This window comes from Culex quinquefasciatus, chromosome 1, assembly GCF_015732765.1.
Source record: "Culex quinquefasciatus strain JHB chromosome 1, VPISU_Cqui_1.0_pri_paternal, whole genome shotgun sequence".
Classification (NCBI taxonomy): Eukaryota; Metazoa; Arthropoda; class Insecta; order Diptera; family Culicidae; genus Culex; species Culex quinquefasciatus.
The window spans coordinates 121,308,312-121,324,060 of record NC_051861.1 but is presented as its reverse complement, the minus strand read 5'-3'; the positions used below and the strand labels follow the sequence as shown (position 1 = coordinate 121,324,060).

At 33.0% G+C, this 15,749-nt stretch overlaps 1 protein-coding gene across 1 annotated transcript in view; it reads right to left on the bottom strand.

The window, feature by feature from the left end:
- The window catches only part of LOC6051581 (neuronal acetylcholine receptor subunit alpha-7), a 388,913-nt gene that overhangs the window by 31,679 nt on the left and 341,485 nt on the right, over positions 1-15,749 (bottom strand). Inside the window, exons 6-7 of the mRNA XM_038249413.1 lie at positions 14,661-14,736; positions 11,260-11,454 (exon numbers count right to left, since the gene is read on the bottom strand). Coding sequence (XP_038105341.1) covers positions 11,260-11,454; positions 14,661-14,736 — 271 coding nt within the window. The remainder of the gene's footprint in view (positions 1-11,259; positions 11,455-14,660; positions 14,737-15,749) is intronic.

The following is a 15,749-nucleotide window of genomic DNA, read 5'->3' as shown; positions in this document are numbered from 1 at the left end:
CTGCAAATTTCAGTTAAATGAAGGTTATTTTTTTTTATTAAATCATTTTTTCTTTCTGATTTATTCTTGAACATTAATAAATTTATGTTTATTAACGTTTTGAGAATGAAATTTTAATTTTAAGTCTTAAATGGGTAGATAATAACCTTCAAATTAAATTGAACAACATTCCGGCCTCTGGGGATCCACTAGAATAATGCTGAACATCGAAAAATCTCATCATTTTTTCCTCCTTCCTCAAACCCATCCCTTTTAAGAAACCCCTTTTAGAGGAAGTGATCACGTTCCTCATTTGCAAAGTCGTTAGGCCTTCGTCTGACATTCTAGTTCGGAGAAATTTTTAGAGAAAATATAGAAGGCAACAAATGGACTTGGGAATTGCCCTCAACCCCCCCTTTTCCTCAACTTCAAACTCCACTCAATTTCCAGACACAATTTCCGCACTCCCCAAAACAAGCAAGTTAATTGCACAAGAGGCGTTCCTGCTCTTTCTTCTTGTGGAGGGGGGAAAAAGAGCAACTTTTCGGCCCAGAAACGAAACGGAACGAACGCTGACATTATTTATTCGGCGAGAAATATTCATTTAAATTTTTGGAACAATTTCAAGCCAACAATGAGGGGTGATGTATTGCTCTCGGGAATTTCGTTTGAAGAGAAAAAAGAAAACAATAACAAAACTATTGTCGCAATAGGCAGAAGCTCCTTTTCTTGACCTCCCCCCAAGACTCCGAGAAGAAAAGTGCAAAAGTGAAGCAGTTGAAAGAGAAAGAGAGAGAGAGCAAATGATTCCAGAGTGAGATATCAGCAAAACTATAAAGGAGGGGAGAACAATGGGCTTGTTGTTGTTGTTGTGTTGCGACAACAGCTGTGCGGTCGTAAATTGTGTCGAGGCTGAAATTATGTGACTTTCGGTGCCGGATGCGAACACACACACAAAACCACACACAGTGGAGGGAAGAACAATTTGTGTTTGTGTAAGAGGGCCAAACTAGAATGCATTGTCTTGGACACTTGCTTTTATTGGTTGACCCTTTGGGGAATTTTCAATTTGGGAAAGACCTTCTTCGTCTTGGCTTGTTTTATTGTGTGTTCTGCTGAGATTTTGGGTTTGAGTTATGGCATGCAAAATTGTTTATTGTTTTAATTTCGAATGATGTCAATTTATGGCAGGTTTTGCAGCTGTTTCATGCTGTAATTTCAAACAAATAAATCAAAACACTTTTCTTAACAAATGACTCGTCGCAAATGCCAGAAAGTCTCCTCGAACGTCATGCCCAAATAGTTGTGTCAACCCTTAATTTTTCCACATTTTTGCTCTTCCCACAGTGACAGCAAAGGCACTCATCCAAAACTGTAACACACTACCATGTGATGAGTGAACACACAATCACACAAAGTCACACACACATGATACATAGTTGCTGATGCTGTTCGATGGCGAAAACAGACAACCCTGAATGTAGTTGTCGGTGTGTGTGTTTCTGTTGTTTATGTCAGCTTACATTACGGGTACACATGCTCCTTGGAGCAAGTGGTTTGGCTTGGTTCTGGCTTTGGTCTTGTCGTACGATGAGAAAACGGAAGACAGTCAGTGCCAGCGACACGCTTTGAGGTTAGGTCTTTTGAGAAATTGAAAATAGTGTGTTGAAAACGATTTTTTAAGCTGCAAAACCACACAAATCAAAAACTTACAAACTCACAAATTCACAAATTCACAAATTCACAAATTCACAAATTCACAAATTCACAAATTCACAAATTCACAAATTCACAAATTCACAAATTCACAAATTCACAAATTCACAAATTCACAAATTCACAAATTCACAAATTCACAAATTCACAAATTCACAAATTCACAAATTCACAAATTCACAAATTCACAAATTCACAAATTCACAAAAACACAAAAACACAAATTCAAAAATTCACAAATTCACAAATTCACAAATTCACAAATTCACAAATTCACAAATTCACAAATTCACAAATTCACAAATTCACAAATTCACAAATTCACAAATTCACAAATTCACAAATTCACAAATTCACAAATTCACAAATTCACAAATTCACAAATTCACAAATTCACAAATTCACAAATTCACAAATTCACAAAATCATCAATATTTTTTAATTCTCATCTAACAATTAATGACGTTGGACTACGACTTGTTTTGGTTCTTTCGTCTAACTAATAAAAAAATTATGCATTGTAAATTTAAATAAATTTTCCTCATTATCAATTAAATAAAAGTTTTTTCATTGTCCGCCCAAATTCCAGCCCAATGACCAGCCTTATCGCATGCAACTCTGCCAAAAAGTTTCCAGATTGCTCTTCTGCAATAAGAAGACCAACAAAGAAAAACCTCACTCACCAATTAGTCCCCGGGGGGTGAACCAGCAATTGACCAAATTGTAGCCCATTTTCCATTAGCGTGTGTGTTCTCGCAATACGAAAAGTTCCCCAGCCGGCAGCAGCCAAAAGTCGAAATGGATTTGTCTCTGGTAATCGCTTATATCGCGCAATTTTGCGCCAACTTGTTCTTTTTCTTGCTTTAGTTTATATATATGTACCAATTACATTTAATTAAAACATAACAAGACCAATTTGTCGCTGCCGACTAACGCGAGAAACCATGAACGGGGTGGATTTACTTTCACTGTTCTTGAATTTGGGCATTTCGTGAAAAGGAAGTCACCCCCGCCGTCCAGATAAAATTCACTTACACGCCTCGGCAGCTCCGTTTGTACAACTCTCTACCTCTCTAACGAACTGCCCCCTTAATCTGGTCGCTCTACTAACCGGCTGCTATTAATCTGATGCCTTCCGGCAGTTTTTTTTGCAAGACGCGACAGGGTGACCCTGGTTATTGCGATTTGCCCAAAGAAATCTCAAATCAAACCTTAATCAAAGAGAAATGAGTAACCTCGTCAAAAAATTTAACCTTATTTTGGAAATCAAACAAAGAATTATGATTTGTACAAAGCAAAACTGTAACATAAAAATCATTTTTTTTAAAAATGAAATCGTAGTCCTACGTTACGAAAACTTCAAAAGTTGACTTTTTCTACAACCAGCTTGTTACAGGCCTTGGTTCGTGTGCACCCTTAAGTATAAAATTTTTCAGATGTGTCATACAATTTAAAATTTAATTGAAAAAAACACCAAAAATAAACTGGGCAACAGTACTTTGTAACGTGGAGCTACGTTTTGTAATCCTTTTTCAATTTTCAAATTACGTTTCCCAACTAAAATATCAAGAATACCTGAGAATATTTGGTCTCAAAAAAAAAAAACGGCGATTGCACATTTTTCGACGGCGGACTACGCTTTCTATTTACCTTTAAGCACAAAAAAAAACTTAACAATAACCAATACATTTAAAAAAAATTGTGGTAGATTCTTGTTCAAAATCATGCATAACTTTAAATTATAAAAGTGCTTCGCTTAGAAACGTAATCCCTCGTCAAATAATAACCATATTAATTTTTCATAAATAGTGTTTCCTTGCTCGAAAACAGAAACAAGTTCGAATTAAAGTTAGTTTTAAAAGTTCAACGAAAATTAAACATACAAAACACACAAAATTCTTAACCAATCAAATATCAATTTTAAATTTTTTTTATCTAAATTCTAGTGAATCAGAAGATAACATTCTAAAGTAACGTAGTCCTACGTCAACACATTTAAGTTTTAAAAATTAGGACTACGTTACTGTGATATGGTATCTTCGAAATTAAATCATAAGAATTTAGATTTATTTATTTTTTCTTATTGGAAACATACTTCAAAATAAAATAAAACATGTTTAAAAAATATAAAATATATCCCAAAACGTAGTCCTGTGTCCTTCTAGATTTAAAAATATGAATGGGCTTTTTATTCTGTGATTTACTTATGAAGGATTTTCCCAAAAACTTCACAACGTAATCCCTCCTCTTAAAATTAACATCAATTTAAAAAGAGCAAACTTCATAAAATTTTTAATTGTTTGTAACTGTTTTAGGTCGAAAAAAGTAATTGAACAATATATTTTGGATAATACTTAAAAATTTCAACATAAATTTGCTTTTAGTAATTTAAATGCATCTTTCTTCGTTTATTTTGGCCATTAAAATTTAGTGAATTTACGCACTTCTAAAAGATATTGTGCAAAAAAACATCGTTTTTCATTACAATATAAGTTTACTATTGTATAAATCGTTTCCAAAAACTTTTTATTAAGAATGTTCAAATTCTGGCTTGTTAAATCTTAGAAAAATATTTGCAACGGCCTAAGCAAAAAAATAATTTCAGCGTAAAAATCAAAATAGACAAAACCAACCTGAAAATATTCTCAGAACAAAATCACAATTGAATTAGTAAAACATCAAAACATAAGTTTATTGTTATTAACTTGAGCGTAGTCCCACTTCAATATATATGTTTCTAAGGGTAAAAAATCAAAGATGCTTTTGATGATAAAACTAGTCCTACGTTACGAAATGAAACCTACTTTCAGAAAGAAAGATGTGAAAAAAAGAAAAAAATGAAGATACATTATTTTAAAAACGTAGTTCCGCGTCAAAAATTAAACCTCATTCTTACAAGGTCACAAAGTGGATTTTTTGTAAATTGTTTTCAAGTATAAACAGCTACGATTCTAATTTAGAGTTCAGAGAAATTTAGTTAATGAAAAAAAAGTATAGTAAAATAAAAAAACACAAAGAAAAGATCCATGATATGTTTGCAAAATAAAAATAATCCATTTTTTTTTTGTTCATATTAAAACTAAATTGAACGTAGTTCTACGTTTGAAATCAAAAAAAAAACTAAGCATGATGCCAATTAGAAACCTAAAAAATTTATGGTTAACTAAGAAGGTGATAATTTTGAATTATATTTGAAAATTTATTATTTTGTCTCTAAAATATTGAAGATTTTTTACTTGAAATGTCAAACCTAGTTATCAAAAATAGAACGTGATAAATTGTTCAATAAAAATAACGACTATGTAAATAAAATCGTAACAAAAATATCTTTTTAAAATTCGATTAGAATTTAAAATTAAGCTGTTCAACGTCAAATCTACAGTTTGAATCGAAAAAAATCATAGGAATTGTCAGTATGTATAAATACTAAGAGATTTCTCCTGATTTTATTTAATAGACGTAAACATTAAGTGTTATATACTTAAAATGAAACAATTTTTTTTTATGTTCTGATGATAACTCTAACATTCCCACCAACATCCACTTGAATTGGAAGAACCATGCTGGGGAACACAGTCGAAAGCTCGCTTTAGTCCGAGCCGGACGGAAACTACCAGGAAACTATCATTAATAGCTGCCATTTAGGAGAAAGCCTTAACCCCACCCCCAAAAAACACTCAAACGACGACAATGACGTCTTCCCCCAAGACCGTTCAGCCGAAAAGGTGAAGACGCAATCCGGTCTGTGCCGGTCATCACCCGGAAGGCATTCGAATTAAGAGTTGCCTAATTGTGGCAATTTCCGGACTGCTTTTGACAGGGTTTCATTTGTGTGATTTTACGGTTAAGTACCGTGCGTCTCCACCTCTCTTTTCCCCTGATGAAAAGCTTTTTTGGGGCACAAATCCCTTAAACTAAAGTGGAACTTCTGTTTTTACGAGCACCACCGGGGCACACCCAAGATGACGCGTCGACAGCTCACACAAAAAAAAAAACAAAAACAACGAATTAAGGTTGAGCTAACCCTCGAAACTCACAAAAACAGCAAAACAAGTGAGTAGTGTGTTGTGTGCGAGAACCCTTTTGAAAGGGGGTTAGGGTGTGTGCCCACGTGGTAAAGTTGTAACGTGGGAGTTGCACAGGTGGGCACGGCACGATTTAATTTTGTGTTTGGGGTTTTAGTGTTTTGTTGGGCCGGATAGTGGGCACGGAAAAACTGAGTTAAAAAAAAAAAAAAGAATTTTGGGCGAATGTCGTCTGTATTCGTCGAAGGTTGAGTGCAAACTCAAATTTTTTGAAGACATTTAGATTGTTTAAATGCGTTAAACAAATGTTTAATGTCTCAGAATAATACAACCAGCTAATGCGATTTCATATTTTCTAATATTTCTTTTATTGGATTAAATTCACAATAAAATTGCGTAGTCCTACGTCTCATTAGAGTATTTTAACGTTAAAAGGTGATAATCTCACTGGGAATCCTGTCCAATTCAGGGGACGTGAGTTCAATAACCATACCGGAGTAATGACGTAGGGCTACGTAACGAATTTCAATCTTTGAATTTTATGTTTAAAACGAAATTCCAAAAGGTATGTTCTAAGTTTTGCGATCTGAAAACTTGCTAGGTATTTATTGTCTAGCAAAATGTAAACCTTGGAATGCGCGTAAAACTTCGCTTTATTTTGGTGATTGGTATTTGACCAAAATTGAAACCTTGGAATGACGTAGAACTATGCTTGATTAAAGTGATTGGTATTTGGCGTTTTTTGTTCTATGATTATGAAAATTTTGAGCGTAACTAAACATTTTAAAAATATTTTTGCTTTTGTTGCAAATTAAAATTTTTGTATGATTTGACGTAGGACTCCGTATGTTAACTTTGCATAACAAGTTTTTTTATTATTCAAACAAATTCATTCCTGTTAGTTTAATGTGTTCTCAAAGAATTAATTTACCAAATATTTGGGTTTACGTTCTTTTACCAATATATTCAGAAATAATCTACAACTATTTTAATAGTTGAATCATTGAATTTATTGTGAAGCTACGGTACAAATTTCAAACTGTTGATTTTTATAAAAAAAATAGTTTTTTTTAATTTCGTATGATAAGATAAATTAATAAAATTTAATGAAAATTGTTTTTAAGACTTAAAAAATAATTAGTTGAATTTCATCAATTTTGGTGCTTTTTCTGCGAAATTGCCGTCATTCATAAATAGCCAAAATTTTATGAAAAATTGCAATTTTCTGCTAAATTTGACGTAGGACTACGTTTTTAAGATTGAATTGCTTTAGACCTTGTTTTCCAGATTTTTTTTAAATAATGCTTGCAACTAGATGAAACAAAGTTAGCATTGAACAAATAAAACAAAGTCATTTTTTTTTTATACCTATTATGCGAAAAGTTTTTACTGTCACGATGTTTTGTTTTTTTGTTTATATTTTTTAAAGCAATTTTAAATTTTCAGGAATATATCTTTGTAAAAAAATATTTGTTTATGTTTTGTGAATCTGATTTTTTTTAAATATTAAGTATCAAAAAATCTTTTAATATAGATTTGCGTTTTTGACGTGGAACTACGTTTTCGTTTCAAATATTTGTCTAGTATTTTTTCATGAAGTAAAATTTCGGTTGAATTTTTTTAAGACGTGTTTTCTGAAAGAAAAACTAATCTGGAACGCACAGTGGTCGGAATCGCAAATTTAGCAGGAATAATTTATTTCCGCTTCAAGGATGCATTTTCGAGCTTCGGTGTCCAAGAAGCATTTGTTAAAAATGAAATTCTACATCTTTTGGTCAAAACGATATTAGGGTGGTCCAACAATTACTAATATTTTCAAAAACTATCTTCGCTTCTAGATAAGATAGAGGTATACTTTCTTCAACAGTATTGTAGTACTAGCCATTTCAAACAACTTTGTCGAAGACACCAAATCTCTATCTCTTAATCTGATCATTCTACAGCATTTTATATGAAAAGCAGTAGGGTGGCCCACCAAAAAAGTGTTTTTATTGCGTATCTTTTTTGTATTATTTTTGGCAATTTTGGTGTCTTCGGGACATATTTAGACCATAAAAATACGCGTCTTTTGAAATGTCAACGAAGTCGCTAGGTCATTTTGGTAAAAAGTTACAGCGTTTTAAATGTTTTTAATAGGCCTTTTTCAAATGTTTGTATCTTTTCGAGGGGGACACAAAAAAATACGCTCCGCGGTGCATCTGAAAGCTCAAAACTTCTTCTTTAATATGAATATAACATCTCAAAAGGGTTTTTCTTAAACCCAAGTTACAGCGATTTAAAAATGGTCATTTTATGAGATTTTGTACCATGCTCTATGAGGAAATTTACATGAATATCGCATTAATCAGTATCAAAACTGCTCTTAGTGAGCTCAAATGCAGGTAAAATTGATTTGTGGACAAACGTGGTCGAACCTAATTTTTATGGCAACTAGGGTGGCCTTAGATGAACTAGGGTGGTTCATATTCGTAAGAGTTATAAGATATGTTCGCATAGAAAGAAAAATAAAAAAAAACATTTAAAACTTAAATTAAACCTGTTTTAAATAGTAAAGCAGCTGAGGATATGATATCTGATTAGGGTGGCTCATAATTAATTAGAAAAAAAAGATTAAAGATTTTATTATTTCTCTACGTTTTCGTAAATCGTAAAATTTCGTCAAAGATGTTTCCCAACAAATATAACAAATTTTAAGAAATAAAATAAGAGTTTTGGGAAATTAACTTCAATCAACTTCTAATATCAATTTCTAAAGTGTGCATTTTTTCCTGAAACTATTTTTAAGGGCTCAAATCATAACCTACCACTTTTTTAAGACGCTAAATCGATAAGAAAATGCATAATGTTTATTCACATTCCCATTTTGTATGGGCAAAATTGTATGAAGCTTTGTATGGAACAACTAATGATGCAAAATGGCACCCAGGGATGGTATTTACTCGCTTCCTCGCCGATGGCGAGGGCTTTTAGATATTGTCCCTCGCTCAAATCATACAATTTTTGGCGTTCTCCCAAAACTGCATCAAGAGAGCGAAGCGAAAACGACGCCGATGAAATAGCGAGCAACGAACAAACCGATGCGTAAGACGGAAAAAAATCTCTCACACAGCCAGTCCCCTCGCTCAAAAAGCAAGAGAAAGAGCTATCGTGAAATTCTCTCGCCCGTAAGCCCTGTAGAAATGAGTTCATTTGTGTGCGTGAGCTCCAGTGTATGTACACAGCAATTTCGTGTGCGTGCCTCTCCGGTTGGAACGATAGTTTCATCGGAGCCAGCGAGAGGGTATTTCTCGTCGATGTGATGGGCTTTCGATATTCGCGATAGCAAGCCGACCATCACTCGGCTGCGAGAGAGAAGAGAAATTTTAAGAGACGAGGAACGCACCGAAATATGCATCAATGATAGTGCGATGGTGATGGTTTACCTACCCTGATGGCACCCTTAAACACAGTAAATGCATGGAAAGTTTTAACCTTTAAAAAAAAACACAAATAAAAGTCGATTTACGAAAACGTAGAGAAATAATCATATGTTAAAATACATTTTCTAACGAATAAAATCTTTAATCTTTTTATTTGGTAATTAATTTGAGCCACCCTAATCAGATATCATATCCTCAGCTGCTTTGCTATTTAAAACAGGTTATGTATTTGAATTTTGTTCAAATATTTTTTTTTTATTTTTCTTGCTATGCGAATTAAAAAAAATCATATCTTATAAGAGTGAACGAATATGAACCACCCTAGGTTATCTAAGACCACCCTAGTTGCCATAAAAACCAGGTTCAACCACGTTTGTCCACAAATCAATTTTACCTGCATTTGAGCTCACTAAGAGCAGTTTTGATACTGATTAATGCGATATTCATGTAAATTTCCTCATAGAGCATGGTACAAAATCTCATAAAATGACCATTTTTAAATCGCTGTAACTTGGGTTTAAGAAAAACCCTTTTGAGATGTTATATTCATATTAAAGAAGAAGTTTTGAGCTTTCAGATGCACCGCGGAGCGTATTTTTTTGTGTCCCCCTCGAAAAGATACAAACATTTGAAAAAGGCCTATTAAAAACATTTAAAACGCTGTAACTTTTTACCAAAATGACCTAGCGACTTCGATGACATTTCAAAAGACGCGTATTTTTATGGTCTAAATATGTCCCGAAGACACCAAAATTGCCAAAAATAATACAAAAAAGATACGCAATAAAAACACTTTTTGGGCCACCCTACTGCTTTTCATATAAAATGCTGTAGAATGATCAGATTAAGAGATAGAGATTTGGTGTCTTCGACAAAGTTGTTTGAAATGGCTAGTACTACAATACTGTTGAAGAAAGTATACCTCTATCTTATCTAGAAGCGAAGATAGTTTTTGAAAATATTAGTAATTGTTGGACCACCCTAATATCGTTTTGACCAAAAGATGTAGAATTTCATTTTTAACAAATGCTTCTTGGACACCGAAGCTCGAAAATGCATCCCTGAAGCGGAAATAAATTATTCCTGCTAAATTTGCGTTTCCGACCACTGTGGAACGTATGATAAAACTTATTACTTACTTTCTTTCAAGAACGCATGTAACGTAGAACTACGTTTCGTTACAAATTTGATGCGTCAATTTGTTTTTTTAGCTGTCATGATTTTTTAGAAATGTTACATTTAATGAAGTGGGACTACGTTTCTGGTTTAAATTTTCATCAACTTTTTTTTTCAAAAGAATAAATTGTAATTAAGTCTATTTTTTTGAAGAAAAATTACGTGGAACTACGTTTTTTGATATCTTTGCCAAAAAAAAATCAAATTCTGATTTTTTCATTGATTCAAATTTACAAAAAAAAAATGTTTTTAAAATAAATTTTAACGTAGAACTAGGTTTCTCCATTTAAATTTAAATTGATTCAAATTTTTCAAACTTTCCGTGTCAAGTCCATAAAACTTGTCCTCTCTCACTCCATTGAACTTCGCAAAAAGGGAAGTCGACCAAAAATAGCAAAAACTGCAACACTGTGGAAGGATAATAGCCATTTTCGACCTCGTTGGGACCATTTTAGTCTGCTCCAGTTTGTTTTTGCTTCAAGTGCGGGGTGGGTTTTGGGTAATGAAATTGTTTTCACACACGTTTGCTGATGACAACCATGCTCCTCCTCTTCTCTCCTCACTTCCCGAAACGGGACTCGTAAAAAGTGCGGGGGTGTCCGGAATTTAATGCCCCCCTGGCATAAAGCAGAAATTAGATGTTTTTGGACGCCGGGAACATACGCAGTGGGACGGACTCAATGTTGAATGGCTTTGGGTTTATTTTTTGCTTGTTTAGTGTAATTTGGTGAGATTTGCTTAAATAGCTCAGGGGAAGGATGTTTGTGAAGTGTTGGTAAAGTGACGGAGTAATTGGAATGTAATTTTATTTCTTTTTTTTTGATTTTTTTTTCAGGAGGACCACTGAAAAATTAAGTTTAGGTCAAAAATAGGAACAAATAGGTCGAAAATAGGTACATTTGCCTAATTTCTAAATTAAAAAATTACCAGAAAATTAAACTCACCGAGTGACAGCTTCTCGCCGGAGTCCGGTGGCAGTGTGAAGCCGAGCAGGGCCATCGACGCGATCAGCACGCACGGCACGATCAGGTTGAAGAAGTAGTACAGCGTCTTCCGGCGGATCAGGATCGCGAACGTGATGTCGATGTACGGCTCGGGGCAGCAGTTGTAGTAGATCTCGTTCCGCTTGCCGGGCACGCCTGTGGGAAAAAAAGTTGAGAAAATAATCAAAATTGATTATTTTTTAAAAAATCTAGCGACACTGCCTTGATTATTGAAAAAAATTAAATGAATTAAATTTATCGTTTTTAAGTTTAATAAAAACTGAAAAGGTTTCACACTCCTTATTTTTATTTCTAATTTCTAGTTCCTGATTCCTTGCTCAAAATTCCTTATTCCTAATTCCTTGTTTTAAATTCCTAATAACTAATTCCTAATTCCTAGTTCCAAATTCCTAATTCCTGTTTCCTATTTCCTATTTCCTATTTTCTATTTCCTATTTCCTATTTCCAATTTCCTATTTCCTATTTCCTATTTTCTATTTCCTATTTCCAATTTCCTAATTGTTAATTCCTAATTCTTAATTCCTAATTTCTGATTCCCAATTCCTTTTTTTTATTCCTAATTCCTGATTCCTAATTCCTAATTTTTAATTCCTAATGCTAATTCTAATTACTTGTTTCTAGTTCCTAATTCCTATTTAAAGAAAGAAATTACGTTTTTTTTTTACAATATTTTCATTTCCTTAATTTTTTTCACTTAACTTTATTGCGCAACAATGTTATTTTTGCTGCTCAGATCCGTCACCCACGCGCGTGACATTGATACTTTTTTTTGTCTTCTCCGTTTCCAACACGTGCTCCCGGGGGCAATTTCGCTCGACGTAATTTGACAACTTTTCATCGACAATGTCGGAGCAGGTTGGCTCGAACAACAAATAAAACTCCCCGCCGAAGAAAAGTTCACTTCGTGACACTTTTTGGCCTCGATTGAACTTTAATAAAGGGAGAGGAAAAATACTCCAAGAGGAAAAACTCCTCCAAGTAGCTTCTATTATTGGAACGATTGCAGCTGCTACTGTTAAAACATCGCGCTCCGCAATTTTCCGGCCCAAGTCTTTTTTTTTCCTCGGGGAAAATTATTTGCCGCTGGCACATCGAAGCGAAACGATACAACTTTCATCATTTTCGCTCAAAGTTGGCTCATTTCTTGTTCGCGTGTGTGCGTGTGAAAAATAAAGGAAGAACCTCAACACTTTTACGTCATCCCCGAAGAGAGTTGATCAAAGCTCGTTTTTTTAATCTTGCCGCTGGCAACACTGGAGCAAATCGTGCGAAAATTTACAACGCCCTCGCGCGTTTCCCTTGCTAGGATGAATTAAGCGAAAAAAAGCGGCAGTGAAACAAAGAAAACAAAACGACTCTATTCATAAAGTAATATGGTACAACAAAGGGTGGGAAAAGAAACAGCACGAAATCTGTTGAAAATCTTAGGGGAAGGATCTGCTACAAGTGTTGGCAAATTTTTTAAAAAATATTCTGGCAAAATCAGACAAAATCATAAAAAATAACACAAAATCACACAAAATCACACAAAATCACACAAAATCACACAAAATCACACAAAATCACACAAAATCACACAAAATCACACAAAATCACACAAAATCACACAAAATCACACAAAATCACACAAAATCACACAAAATCACACAAAATCACACAAAATCACACAAAATCACACAAAATCACACAAAATCACACAAAATCCCACAAAATCACACAAAATCACACAAAATCACACAAAATCACACAAAATCACACAAAATCACACAAAATCACACAAAATTTACAAATTTGACAAAATTGACAAAATTGACAAAATTGACAAAATTGACAAAATTGACAAAATTGACAAAATTGACAAAATTGACAAAATTGACAAAATTGACAAAATTGACAAAATTGACAAAATTGACAAAATTGACAAAATTGACAAAATTGACAAAATTGACAAAATTGACAAAATTGACAAAATTGACAAAATTGACAAAATTGACAAAATTGACAAAATTGACAAAATTGACAAAATTGACAAAATTGACAAAATTGACAAAATTGACAAAATTGACAAAATTGACCAAATTGACAAAATTGACAAAATTGACAAAATTGACAAAATTGACAAAATTGACAAAATTGACAAAATTGACAAAATTGACAAAATTGACAAAATTGACAAAATTGACAAAATTGACAAAATTGACAAAATTGACAAAATTGACAAAATTGACAAAATTGACAAAATTGACAAAATTGACAAAATTGACAAAATTGACAAAATTGACAAAATTGACAAAATTGACAAAATTGACAAAATTGACAAAATTGACAAAATTGACAAAATTGACAAAATTGACAAAATTGACAAAATTGACAAAATTGACAAAATTGACAAAATTGACAAAATTGACAAAATTGACAAAATTGACAAAATTGACAAAATTGACAAAATTGACAAAATTGACAAAATTGACAAAATTGACAAAATTGACAAAATTGACAAAATTGACAAAATTGACAAAATTGACAAAATTGACAAAATTGACAAAATTGACAAAATTGACAAAATTGACAAAATTGACAAAATTGACAAAATTGACAAAATTGACAAAATTGACAAAATTGACAAAATTGACAAAATTGACAAAATTGACAAAATTGACAAAATTGACAAAATTGACAAAATTGACAAAATTGACAAAATTGACAAAATTGACAAAATTGACAAAATTGACAAAATTGACAAAATTGACAAAATTGACAAAATTGACAAAATTGACAAAATTGACAAAATTGACAAAATTGACAAAATTGACAAAATTGACAAAATTGACAAAATTGACAAAATTGACAAAATTGACAAAATTGACAAAATTGACAAAATTGACAAAATGGACAAAATTGACAAAATTGACAAAATTGACAAAATTGACAAAATTGACAAAATTGACAAAATTGACAAAATTGACAAAATTGACAAAATTGACAAAATTGACAAAATTGACAAAATTGACAAAATTGACAAAATTGACAAAATTGACAAAATTGACAAAATTGACAAAATTGACAAAATTGTTAAATTGTTAAATTGTTAAATTGTTAAATTGTTAAATTGTTAAATTGTTAAATTGTTAAATTGTTAAATTGTTAAATTGTTAAATTGTTAAATTGTTATATTGTTAAATTGCTAATTTTTAAAATTTTTGAATTGCTGAATTTTTACATTTGTAAATTGTTTTAAATTTTAAACAAATTTGATACTTAAATATATATTTGAATTCAATACTCTTTCACAGACACAAAACAGTCAAACGCGACTTCAAATGAGCACCAAAGAAACTCACCCAACAGCTCCCATTCGCCGTTCGTTATGAAACTGCTGATATCACCGCCACCCTCGTCCTGAAGTTGCAGATCCAGCTGTAATCGAGAAGAAAAAAAGTCCAAAATGAGTAAAGTTAACAAGCGCTAGAATGATAACGACGGTGGAAATTAAAATTATTTGCCAAATGTAAATATTACAGTTAGTGTAAGGCGCCCGAGAGATATGCAAACTGCGCTGCAGCAAAGTGGGTCGGTCCCTGGAAGGTATGCACGCCGCAGCGCAGGAAGTTTTAACGATGTGCTTTAGAATTATTCAGAAATATGAAACTAGAAGAATGAAAAAGAGGAAGAGAATAGGAATTAGGAAATTGGAAATAGGAAATAGGAAATAGGAAAAAGGAAATAGGAAATTGGAAATAGGAAATTGGAAATAGGAATTAGGAATCAGCCCTACGAAAATTGAATTTGAACTGGGAATAGAATTTTGGAAGTTTATTTTTATCAACAATAAATTTCCATCTAATAAAACTAAATCTTTTTTAAGGCTAATAATGTCGTAAATCCTTACACAACATTGTCTGTGCACTTTATCATAGTGCATGTGTAATGCAGTTTCTTTTCTGTTGCTGCATCTGGCAAGACGATCCCCTCCCAGAAGCACCATAAATTCCCTAAACGTGTCGTCCTCGCACGAAACATGGGACCCAGCCCCAAAAAGGGGCGAGAAAACCCAACAGTTTGGCTTTGGCCCCGGCGTTGCCCACCAAGAAGCATTTTCTGTTTTCGATATTTTGCCATGATTTACGGCAACCGATGCAAACTTATGACACTGGAGCTGCTTCTTATGGGTGCCATTTTTTGGGGGGTAACATTTGAAAACGGCTTAGAATTTTGTATTTTTTTTGAACAAGCATAATTTTATTAAAAAATTTAGGAGTTTGTATTTTTTATAAAATAAAAAGTTTTGAGAACAAAATAAGCCCCTTTCAAAACTTCCTCTCGATTGCCTCACCCTTAAAACAAAAGAAAGAGGCGTTGCTGAAGTCCAGCACAAGGGCCCTCAAGAATTCGCCTTCCCTCTCCTGCCCCAAAAAAAAGTTGGGTGTTGT